The following is a 12411-nucleotide window of genomic DNA, read 5'->3' as shown; positions in this document are numbered from 1 at the left end:
TGTCCTTGTACTTAACACACAATACAGAGTCGCTGCATAGTGCCCTGCTTTCGTGCCTTTTAAGTTTTTGCCCAAGCAGCGACTTAGGGAGACCTCTCTGATTTCTGCGTACAGTGCCGCATGCCGCAGTATTTCTGGAAGTGAGGCACTTGAACAGGGTGGTGCTGGTGTAGAAATTGTCCAGGTAGAGGTGGTAGCCCTGGTCCAGCAGTGGGTGCACTAAATCCCACACTATCTTCCCTGTAACACCCAGGAAGGGGGGGCACTATAGTGGAGTCCTTCCCTTCATATATCCTGAACTTGTATGTGTACCCTGATGAACTTTCGCACAGCTTATACATTTTCACACCATATCTTGCCCTCTTATTGGGCAGGTACTGGCGGAATTGAAGTCTCCCTTTGAATTGTACCAGGGACTCGTCTATGCTCACATGTTTGGCGGGAGTATATGCCTGGGCAAACTTGGCACTAAAATGATCTAATATGGGCCTGACCTTAAATAACCGATCATAACTGGGGTCACCTCTGGGTGGGCACTGTGTGTTGTCAGTGTAGTGCAAAAACTTATGGATGGCTTCAAAGCGCATCCTGCTCATTGCCATGCGGAACATGGGGGTGTGGTACAGTATATCTGTGCTCCAGTAGTCCCTGATTGAAGGCTTCTTTACTATCCCCATAAGGAGTATTATGCCCCAATACTTGTACATCTCTGCTGCAGTGACAGGGGTCCACCTGTAGGGTTGTGCATAAAAGGACGTGGGGTTTTGGGCAATATGTTGTGCAGCGTAGAGATTTGTCTGAAATATAATAATATTTAGCAGCTCCTCATCAAAAAAAAAACTTAAAAAAGTCTACAGCTCTGAGCCCTGTCGTGTCAAAGTTAATGCCAGGATGGCCCAAAAAGTCAGGGACCTGAGGGGTATAATTATCTGGGGCTACCCATGTGGGGTCAGTGGAAGCCCCAGACGCTTCTCCTGCAGAAGTCCCAGAAACTTCTCCTGCAGAAGTCCCAGGCACTTCTCCTGCAGAAGTCCCAGGCACTTCTCCTGCAGAAGTCCCAGGCACTTCTCCTGCAGAAGTCCCAGGCACTTCTCCTGCAGAAGTCCCAGGCACTTCTCCTGCAGAAGTCCCAGGCACTTCAATTGCAGAAGTCCCTGGAACCCTACGGCGCCTTCTTGGGGGTCCTTCCAGGTCACTGGAAGATGAGCAGGAGGATGATGATAGGTAAAAGGGACCATCATCCCCACTAGCTGACTCGGTGTCAGAGGCAAGCATGTTATATGCCTCCAACACGGTGTACGTCTTCTGAGACATTGCACACAAAAAAAAATAGAGAACAAGAAAAATTAGATAATGTGCACCAAACTACACGGATAAACCGTCTAGCAGGCACACAAAAAAAAAATATAATGCACACCAAACTACACGGACAAGCCGCACAGATGGCACACACAAAAAATAATGTGCACTAAACTACACGGACAAGCCGCACAGATAGCACACAAAAAAAAAAAAAAGATAATGCGCACCAAACTACACGGACAAGCCGCACAGATGGCACACACAAAAAATAATGTGCACTAAACTACACGGACAAGCCGCACAGATAGCACACAAAAAAAAAAGATAATGCGCACCAAACTACACGGACCAGCCGCACAGATGGCACACACAAAAAATAATGTGCACTAAACTACACGGACAAGCCGCACAGATAGCACACAAAAAAAAAAAAGGTAATGCGCACCAAACTACACGGACAAGCCGCACAGATGGCACACACAAAAAATAATGTGCACTAAACTACACGGACAAGCCGCACAGATAGCACACAAAAAAAAAAGATAATGCGCACCAAACTACACGGACAAGCCGCACAGATGGCACACACAAAAAATAATGTGCACTAAACTACACGGACAAGCCGCACAGATAGCACACAAAAAAAAAAAAGATAATGCGCACCAAACTACACGGACAAGCCGCACAGATGGCACACACAAAAAATAATGTGCACTAAATTACACGGACAAGCCGCACAGATAGCACACAAAAAAAAAAGATAATGCACACCAAACTACACGGACAAGCTGCACAGATAGCACACAAAAAAAAAAGATAATGCACACCAAACTACACGGACAAGCCGCACAGATGGCACACAAAAAAAAAAGATAATGCACACCAAGCCACACGGACCAGCCGCACAGATGGCACACAAAAAATAATGCGCACTAAACTACACGGACAAGCCGCACAGATGGCACACACAAAAAATAATGCGCACTAAACTACACGGACAAGCCGCACAGATAGCACACAAAAAAAATAATGCGCACTAAACTACACGGACAAGCCGCACAGATAGCACACAAAAAAAAAAGATAATGCACACCAAACTACACGGACAAGCTGCACAGATAGCACACAAAAAAAAAAGATAATGCACACCAAACTACACGGACAAGCCGCACAGATAGCACACAAAAAAAAAAGATAATGCACACCAAGCCACACGGACCAGCCGCACAGATGGCACACAAAAAATAATGCGCACTAAACTACACGGACAAGCCGCACAGATGGCACACACAAAAAATAATGCGCACTAAACTACACGGACAAGCCGCACAGATAGCACACAAAAAAAATAATGCGCACTAAACTACACGGACAAGCCGCACAGATAGCACACAAAAAAAATAATGCGCACTAAACTACACGGACAAGCCGCACAGATAGCACACAAAAAAAAAAGATAATGCACACCAAGCCACACGGACCAGCCGCACAGATGGCACACACAAAAAGTAGCTATGTACGGGTACACCTACGGCGTTCTGGAAAAAAATATTACCAGGCACCGAAAAAAAACCTATGTGCACTGCGCAAAAAGGCGCTACAAATGCACCTGGCTTGCCCTAAGACAAACTAACTACCGCTAAGATTGCTAAAGATTCTGTGCAGTGCTATTCACACGGCGCACTGAAAAGTGCGTCCAGTGCAGAACAACGCTAACACAGCGCACTGAAAAGTGCGTTTGGGTTCAGAAGGGACAGACAGGGAAAAACGGAAGACACGTGGGATCACACAAGGCGATCACACAGGGAACACACAGGACACAGGAAAAAACAGATAGGGATGGGAATTTGTAGGGAACAATAGGGATCAGATAAGGATCAGAACACTATTTATAGTGTAAAAGTGTATTTTGGTGCACACAGTAACGCTCTTTCCTCTCTCCAGCGATACCAAACCAAAATGGTGCCGCTGGAGGAAGAGGAAAGTGCTAAAAGCACGTTTTTTAGCCTAAAATCGCTGTAATTGGCCAGTCAGGTTTGACTGGCCAATCACGGCGATCGGCGGGCGGGACCGATTTGATTGGTCGGGTGACGGAGACAGGAACTCCTCCTGCCTCTGTCACCCAAATTTCAGCCCGATGTCACCACGTCTCGCGACGTGGTGACAATTCTAAAATAGTATGCGCTCGCGCAGTAGCTGTACTGCGCTGAGCGCCAATAGTGCGAAGCTGCGCAGTACAGCTACGGCGCGGAGCGCTAAGGGGTTAATATTGCATGGCATGTACTGGGAAGCAGTAAAATTGGAGGAAAAACGCATTTGCATCATTTTCTTGTGGGCTTGATTTTTAGAGCTTTCACTGTGCGCCCTAAATTACGCTTCTTTATTCTTTGGGTCGGTATGATCACTGGGTAAATCAATATAAAATCTATGTAGGTTTTATTGTGTTTATTTAGAACAATTAAAACATTGTGTACAAAAAAAAAGTGAAAAATCTCGTGCCCCTGATGTCCCTAGGTCAGCAGGACCTTCGTTCCGCTGCCCGGGCATTCTCCCCTCTGTCATCACAATCCATGTCCTCAGGACACAGATCATGATGAGAACATATGCACTCATTGCTTTCCCTAGTAGGAGCTGCAGCTTCAGGGAGAAAAATGCTGGTAGAAAAAATGTTACTGTTATTTAGGCCTCTCAAAGTCACTTAAAGATGAGCAGGTGCCCCTATGTAAGGGCTTTGGCGATTTTCAAAAAATGAGATGAAATTGCACCCAAAATTCTGAACTCCTAACAACCTACAAAAGAGTGAGGATGCATAAAAAGCAATGCCAATATAACACAGACATTTGGGAAATGTTTGTTATGAAGTTCATTGGGTGCTAGATCTGGTGCTAGATAAAAAAAAAAATGCTAGAACTTTGAAAATGAATCAATTCTAGAATTTCTTGCCAAATTTTAATTTTTTTTAAATATCTGAGATTGTTTTCTTGTGACAAATCTAAATTCTCTACATTTGATGCATATAGTCATAGCACCCAAATAAATTCATAAAAATTCATTTCCCAAATGTCTGCTTTATGTTGGCATGGTTTTTTAAGATTCCACATATTTTACTAGAATGTTATAAGGCTCAGAATTTAGGTATCATTTTTCAAATTTTTTGTAAAATCACCAAAACCTGTTTTTAGATGAACCTGCTCAAATTCTAATTGACATTGAGAGGCCTAAATAATAGCTAGACTCATAAATTACCGCATTATGGAAACTACACCCCTCAATGTATGAAAAACCACTTTTAAGAAGTTTGTTAACCCTCTAGGTGTTTTATAGGGGTTAAAACAAAATGCAGTCTGCAAATTGTAATATTTTTTCACAAAAAACAGCCGGCTCCGATCGCGGGTGTTAGCACAGGCTGTCAGCTGTGATAGACAGCTGACAGCCGCTGCTTCTGGTGCCGGCTCCGTTCGTGAGCCAGTGCCAGAAGCAGGACGTTATAGAACGTCTAGCCCTGGGGACGTACTATGACGTCCTGGTGCGCCTAGGGGTTAATTTTAAGTACAATGTGTGATGAAAAAACACTCTCAAAATCCCCTGGATATGTTAAAGCGTTACAAATGTATAATCTCCTATAATGACACAGAGCAAATTTTAAAAAATCGGGCTTGTTCCTAAAACCCTAAAATGGATTAGACATGAGGGGTTAATAGATGAGAACTGCTGGAAAATAGATTAAAAGTAACTTAAGGCTAAGAAACCGTGTTATTCCTCATGTATTCTTAGATCGGACTAAAGATTGCTGCAAAGTTTGTTACACTTTAAGGCTGCATTCACACTAACGTTTGCCCGCCATACCATACCAAGGCGGGCGCACATTGGCGCACGGGAGAGGAGGAGGGGTAAGCACTGCCCCTCTCCATAGAGATATTTGGCGCATGGCGCCGGAATATGGGAAAAGATAGAACATTGCCAGTCTATGGGGGATATATATATATACGGCGGCCATATTTACGTCCCCCAACGGTCGTGTGAATTAACTTTACTAAATAATGTAATGTCTAGTTGAAATACTTGTTTAACCTTAATGGACATGTTTCTAAATAAAAATTGTTAGTATAGCAGTACATATACAATGCTTTACCTATTTGTTAATCTGTACAATTTTCATTACAGGTCCGACAGCTCATTCAATTTTATGGCTTTTTTCTTTGTATGTGGAGTACAGTTTGTTCTATCTGTTATCCAAGCCATTGGGATTTCAGGATGGGGTGCCTGGTAAGAGATGTAATCTGCTGTATCATAGTATCATCTAGTATATAACGCTGAGTGTATGTATGTATGCATATCTGCTAAAAGAATCTGCACTGTCTCGTCTACAATCACCAAATTTTGCAAAGCCGCTCTCTGTGACTCAGGGAACGTCATAAACTTGGTTTTGAGACAAAATTTTGTGGTTTTGTCTTTGAGAACATGGGGGCTTATTTACCTAAGGGTCCGCGGAACGCAGTTTCGTTGGATTTTGGACATTTTCGGGATTTGCGCTGCTTTCACAGCTATTTAGAAGGAGATTGTGTTGCACGCGATCGGATTTTGGCACAATGGCGAAAGCTTTCATGCAACAGAACTTGGACGGCCCGTCAGACTGAGACCAGGATTTAATTTTAAAATTGTGCCGCAAGACATGCACTTACAGCGGGAAGAAGAAGATGAACTCCGGCGGACCTGATCGGGGAAGCGACACATGCAGGAAATATGGCGCGTGATGTAAGTGGATCACGGGCGCGTGATGTAAGTGAATCACGGCACAATTCATTCCAGTCGGACATTCTGGATCGGGGTACGTGCCAGGGACTGGTAAGTAAATGTGCCCCATTGTTTCAATTTATGTTTGTAAGGTCCTCCCTTAGCTGCTGAAAATGTACCCTTTTGAAGTTTAGAGTGTTCATTGCCCCTCCATTAACCCTCTTAGTAAAGCATAATACAAAATAAGGATAAGGTTAGGATAAGGTCCAGCAGTGCCCCCCACTTGTTGGCTCCAGGACTAGTTGAGACAGGTAATTGTCCTTTGTTGTTGACAAAAACCTGCTACCTTTGAAGGACCTGCAGGTTTCTGCCCCCCAGTCAATATCTGGGTAATTGAAGTCCCCCATGATAAGTACTTCACCATGCTTTGAAGCCGCATTCATTTGAGTTATCAGCATTTTCTCTGCTTCCTATATTATATTTGGAGCCTTATAAACAAACCCCTCCCCCTTTTTTATTTATACGATCCTTTCTAAAAAGACTATAACCATCTATATTAACAGCCCAGTCATAGCTCGCTTATACCCTCTATATCATATTTGCGCTCTAACATTAAGAGTTCCAGTTCCTCCATTTTGTTTGTGAGGCTTGTTCCGTTAATGTACATACACTTTATATGGTTTTCCCTATCCCTATACCTTTTGTTCTTATTTCCTGATCTTATCCCAGCTCCCCCTTCCTCCCCCATGGACTATGTCTCTTCCCAGTTCCCTATCTACACTGTTTTCCTGCACTGTACAAGCGTACAAGTCTCTGGTTGAAATATGAAAAAGTTATTGGCACCAGAAGATGGCAAAATTAAAAAAATATATATTTTGGTACAGGAGGCTTTAATTTTTGTAAATGTATGAAAACATTATAAAACCTATACAAATTTGTTATCCACATGATCATACCGACCCAAAGAATAAAGTAGACATGTCATTTAGGGTGCACAGTGACAGCGTGCACAGCGTTTTTTCACCATTTTCACTTCATTTGGAATTTTTTTCCCGCTTCCTAGTTCACGGCATGGAAATATTAACTACCGTCACTTTGAAGTGCAATTGGTAACGCAAAAAATAAGCCATATCACAGCTCTTTATGTGGAAAAATAAAAAAGTTATGGATTTTTGAAGGTTGGAAGTGAAAAATGGAAGTGAAAAAACTAAAAGGGCTTGCAGATGAGAAATTTTCACACATCCCATGCAGCAGTATGCCCCCTCAAACGGTTGTTCAAGGAAAGCCTACATTGAACTGTATGTACATTGTGTAGCATTGCCACTTATGAAGTCCATTGTACTAATAGGGAATCCAAACAAAATGTGGAAGAAAAGAATAATTCACAGAAAAAAGTGTACCACAAACAAAAACAACAGTTACCTGCTAAAGTCCCTCAAGCTTAAATCCCTAATTCCTAAATCCCACTTTGGACACTGCACACCCTTACGATCAATATACACTCTCTTTTCTATTTGCAATTAAATAGGTTAGTTGCCAAAATAAGCTGCTGCTTTGACTGTAACAACGATCTGGCTGTAAAACCACCAAGTATATAAAGGTTGCTAATTAATAGCCACACCCTGCTATTAATTAGGCAACAGTTTATACAAGTACAATACCTTAAAGCAGTGATGGCAAACCTTTTAGACACCGAGTGCCCAAACTACAGCCTAAGCCCACATATTTTTCGCAAAGTGTCAATGCGACAATTTAAACAGTAACTCATGACTCAATACTCTTTCACAGGTTTAAATTGTATAGGCACCTGAGGACACCAATACAATAGAAAGAAGTAGAAGAAGTTTGGATTATCATTGTAGCTTCCTTCTAGGGTCTTCCAAGAGGCTTTGAGTCCTGTCTGGCGAACCCCGCCCTGGGGTGATGGCAAGGGTGCCCAAATAGAGAGCTCTGATTGCCACCTCTGGCACCCGTACCATAGGTTCGCCACCACTGCCTTAAAGGGAACCTGTCACAACATTTGCACATTGCCAAGTTCCTATAGAGTTCTATTAACTGATTGACACCCTTCTTTTAGCTAAAAATAGTTTTGCTTACATCCACATAAATCACCTTTTATCTTGTATTACCTGGCATCAGAGAGGGGCGTGTCCTGCTCGGCCGACCCCTCCCTGCTAATCCTCCCCATGCCTTATGCCTCCTTACTGGTAACAGTATTTGACCACATGAAGTCACAGCAGACTCCATGGACTTCTACTCCTCTCTATCCCCCATGGAGGCTGCTGTGACTTCATGTAATCGCATGCATGGTATACAGTTTGCTAACCTTAGAAGGCTAAAGGACCTGTGATGATGTCACTGGTCACATGACATAAATGTAACACAAGGCACCGTGTAAAAAAATGTACACAATATTTCTCATCTGTACATAGAGCTTTATGTGTCAGTAGTTAAATATTACCAGACGGTCCCCTAGTACAAGGAGTAGGGATTTGAAGAGACACAGAGCTGTCAGTCAAAATAATGGGGCATGGTTTACTGCTAGCCTAAGAGAGGGAAGAGTCACAGATACCAGACACGAGTCACAAAAGCTAATTTTCAGAAAAAGATCTGTAATTAAGGTACAATGAACCACTGGCAGCTAATTTTAGGTGATCTGTGCAGGACTTGTAACCCTTTATCAGCAGGCATTGTTACTCAGCGTGGTCAAAATCTGGTGACAGGTCCTCTTTAAGATGTCCTTGGTTACTATCTCTTGCAACAAAACCTACACAAAAGAATAGCAATATGAATAAATTAAATGCACGTATCTATTTGTTGCTAGATCCTTTCCTTAATCCTAAGTCCCACTTTGGATACTGCACGCTCTATTTGCAATTAAATAGGTGATGCCAAAACAAGTCACTGCTTTGACTGCAACAAAGATCTGGCTGCAAAGTCTTGGACCATACAATATGAGCTACACAGCATTAGTAGGCCAATGTCTCTCTCTCACCCCCACCATTTATTCCCTGTGCCCCCTCCTGCCAGCAGAAGGTTCACTTACTTCTTGCACGGAGTTCACCACCATCGTGCCTCAGCAGTCCCAACAGATTGCCGTGCAGGACAAACAACTTTCCCAGCTCATCGCCATCATGCAGCAGTTACTGGTCAACCAGCAGCATCCTGTTCCTACGGCACTTTCCGTCACAGCAGATACATTGTCTTCTACTGAACCCAGACTGCTTTTGTCCATGCCGTCCAAATATGACAGAGACGCCATGTCATGCAGGGGCTTCATCACCCAGAGCTCACTGCACATTGAGCTGATGCCTACGCAGTTTGCCACAGAGAGGACTCCAGTGGCATACAGGGTCAGTATACTCTCCAGGAAGGCCCTGGCTTGGGCCACCGCCCTCTGGGACAGGAATGACCCAGTCAACACCACTGCAGAATTTTGGTCGTCTTTGAGGAATCAGCCCGGGCATATTCTGCTGTTGAATTTGCATCAAGGGGACTGGAACCCAGTCATCAGGGACGTTTGAGATTTTTTGAGTTCTTGCGTTTCCTGTGTCTGTAACAAGTAGTCACTTCTTATCCAGTAGGTCTGCTCCTGCCGATACCCAGTTGCCGTGGACTCCGGTAATACAGTCATCTGGGTGATGACAGATCAGTTTTCTAAGATGCCACACTTCATTCCTAGGCCTAGTCTACCTTTGTCTCCTAGTTTTCCAGCCTGTTCTTCCTCCACATCTTCCGGCTTCATGCCTTTCTGCAGAGGTTTCTTCAGACCAAGAAGAGGAGGACGCCGAAGGAAGGGGGGGTACTGTCACGGGTGCTTCTGTGCCCCTCACGTCAGCAGCAGGATCTTTTACCTCGCCAGGCTCCAGCGACGGTCTACTCACCCTACACTCCGACCGTCTGAGATTTAAAGGGCCAGCACACCACCTGGCAATCTATAAATAGTCAACCTCTTCCTTCATGCCCCGCCTGATCTTTGTGCTTCCATGCTATTGAGAAAGCTGTGTCCCATACCTTCTGCATTTAGATTGATTTCCCGTTGTGACTCGAGTTCTGTTGCTGATCTTGCTTTTCTGCTGCCTCGTGACTCTATACCTCATCTTTGCCGCCACGGTGGAGCGACCTGATGGTATCACGCCACAACAAGTCCAACCCTCTTTGCGGCAGGCTCTGGTGAAAACCGGTTACCTCTTAGATTCCACTCCCAGTCCAAATATGAAGATACAGGGTAGCGGACACACTGTACCACCACGGACGATGGCGTAAGACGACACGGCTTACGCCATCGTCCGCGGTGTTACAGTGCGTCCACTACACCGAATCTTGACATTAACCATTGGAGTTTACATTTTCTCCTAAGAAAATATTTTTACTGCCCAGTATGTTGTACCCAGACACACACTCTTAAGTCATCACCAGCCATAACCAATATTACAGATTAGGGAGGTTGCTTGTCGATGGGTACAACATATTGCACATTGAAATAATGTACACTACTCACATAAAGGATATTTCGCTTAGAGGTTAAATTTCATGATGAATCAAAAATGCACTCTAACCATAACTGGTGATGAATTTTCTTAAATTCTCATAATTTTGAATATATATGTCCGACTGTTCAATTTTTGTTGTTCTCGTGAAAGTGGCTTAAAGGGGTATTCTCGTCTTGGCATTCGCATTCAATTTTATTAATCTGCTATAAATATATACATTGCTTCAATAAGGTGTTATTTTAAAAAAAAATTACATTGTGTGAAGATAATTTCTCATAAATTTAGTCATATGGTTCCTTAGAAACAAGCCTGAGTCCTTGGATATGACCACCTCTGCCAGAGTGATTGCACAAAGAAACAAAAAGTTTTTGTATATGAAATGTCCAGGAGTTACTGCATTTCCTACATACAAAACCCAGTTAATTTCCAAGTTAAATTTGAGCAGTTTTCATTATTCTGTAAATTGTTGATCCTGTCAGACAAAAGCACCAGCTATCAATTGCAATGGCAGTAGCCTGCCATTGCCGCATCCTAAAATGTCTGATCTATCAAAGTACAATAATGGTTTTTCCTGGCGCCCAAATTTGAGAATGCCACCTTTTGCCATTTTGAAAAATACAAAAATTTCTTTTAAAAGTGATCAAAAGGCCGTACAGTCCTTAAAATGGTAGCATTGAAAACGTCATCAAAAGTCACAAAAATGACACCACCAACAGCACCTTACAACCGCACACCTGAGCCATTTGCACTGAGAGACCCACCAGTTAGTAGTGTTTCTCCATGCTGAACAGAGACGATTGACAATCCCTACCCTTTTGTTCGTTTTATTGTAAGGTATTGTGCTATATTTAATTTACTTTACGTTGATAGCAAAAGGGGATCCTTTCCTATTTTGCCTTTAATGTGAATGACTGACACAAATTTCCCCCGTTTAGCGCCGTTCTTTCAAGTTCTAATTGTGGGTGGACCATTTCTGTAGGCCACCCAACATCTGGTACTTTTAAAGGAGGTGAGAGGTGTCATGCCAGACTATTGAAGACCTGTAACTTCCACATGGTTCTGATAAAGCCAGGCAGTTGGGGATACACGTGGGGTAGAGTGTTGGGGGTGTTTTGGAGTCTCCACTAATCTCTTATGTATGTCACTTTTAGGGTGATGCCTCACATGGCGTTTTGAACCCGTTTTTTGAAAAAACATCCATTTTTGACCAGTTTTGATTAAGATAATTGGTCAAACCTGTCAAAAAGGCATGAGCTTTAAAAAAATGTATGCATTTTTCAAAAACGCATGCGGTTTTTAAGGGACTGCTTCAAAACGGACCAAAAACACGTTCAAAGCGCCATGTGTGGCATCACCCTTAGCCTGTTTCTACTTTCTTTGCGTATTATGTTTAGGGACTGGTGGACTGTTTATTTCTACAGTATATTTTGATGATGTATACTTCAATGCATTGTAATAATATATGTTATCCACATTTGCTGCATACAGTATATTGGATCCTTGAGATATTATTGTGGGCATCGGAACTCTTATGTGGCATATGTCATCATGGACCATAACCAGGATCTTTTATAGAACTTACATGTTTTTTAATTGTTTGTTTGTCTTGTGGTTATAAATTAAAGTGGTATTCCTACAAAGACAAGTTTCTTAAATGACTCACAATAACAAAATAACACACTCTAATTCACTGTTATTAACAAAAAAACAGCATTTCGCAGATATAATTACAATCTGTCTCTATCAGTCCTGGTGTACACAATTTCAGTTGCCCCTAGACACGACCCTGTAACTTATGACTCAGGGTTAAGCGAAGGCATCTTGGATTTTTGTGTGACGGCCGTGGAGCTGAGTTTCTCTCTCTCTCATTGCTCTCTGCCTC

At 42.9% G+C, this 12411-nt stretch overlaps 1 protein-coding gene across 3 annotated transcripts in view; it reads left to right on the top strand.

The window, feature by feature from the left end:
* The window catches only part of SCAMP4 (secretory carrier membrane protein 4), a 214807-nt gene that overhangs the window by 176402 nt on the left and 25994 nt on the right, over positions 1–12411 (top strand). For all 3 annotated transcript variants that reach the window (XM_072113472.1, XM_072113486.1, XM_072113479.1), the window contains one exon: positions 5467–5568. In XM_072113472.1, the coding sequence (XP_071969573.1) occupies positions 5467–5568 (102 nt within the window). The remainder of the gene's footprint in view (positions 1–5466; positions 5569–12411) is intronic.

Source organism: Engystomops pustulosus, chromosome 1 (assembly GCF_040894005.1).
Source record: "Engystomops pustulosus chromosome 1, aEngPut4.maternal, whole genome shotgun sequence".
Lineage (NCBI taxonomy): Eukaryota > Metazoa > Chordata > Amphibia > Anura > Leptodactylidae > Engystomops > Engystomops pustulosus.
The sequence above is the reverse complement of the archived record's forward strand: the minus strand, read 5'-3'. Positions and strand labels throughout refer to the sequence as shown.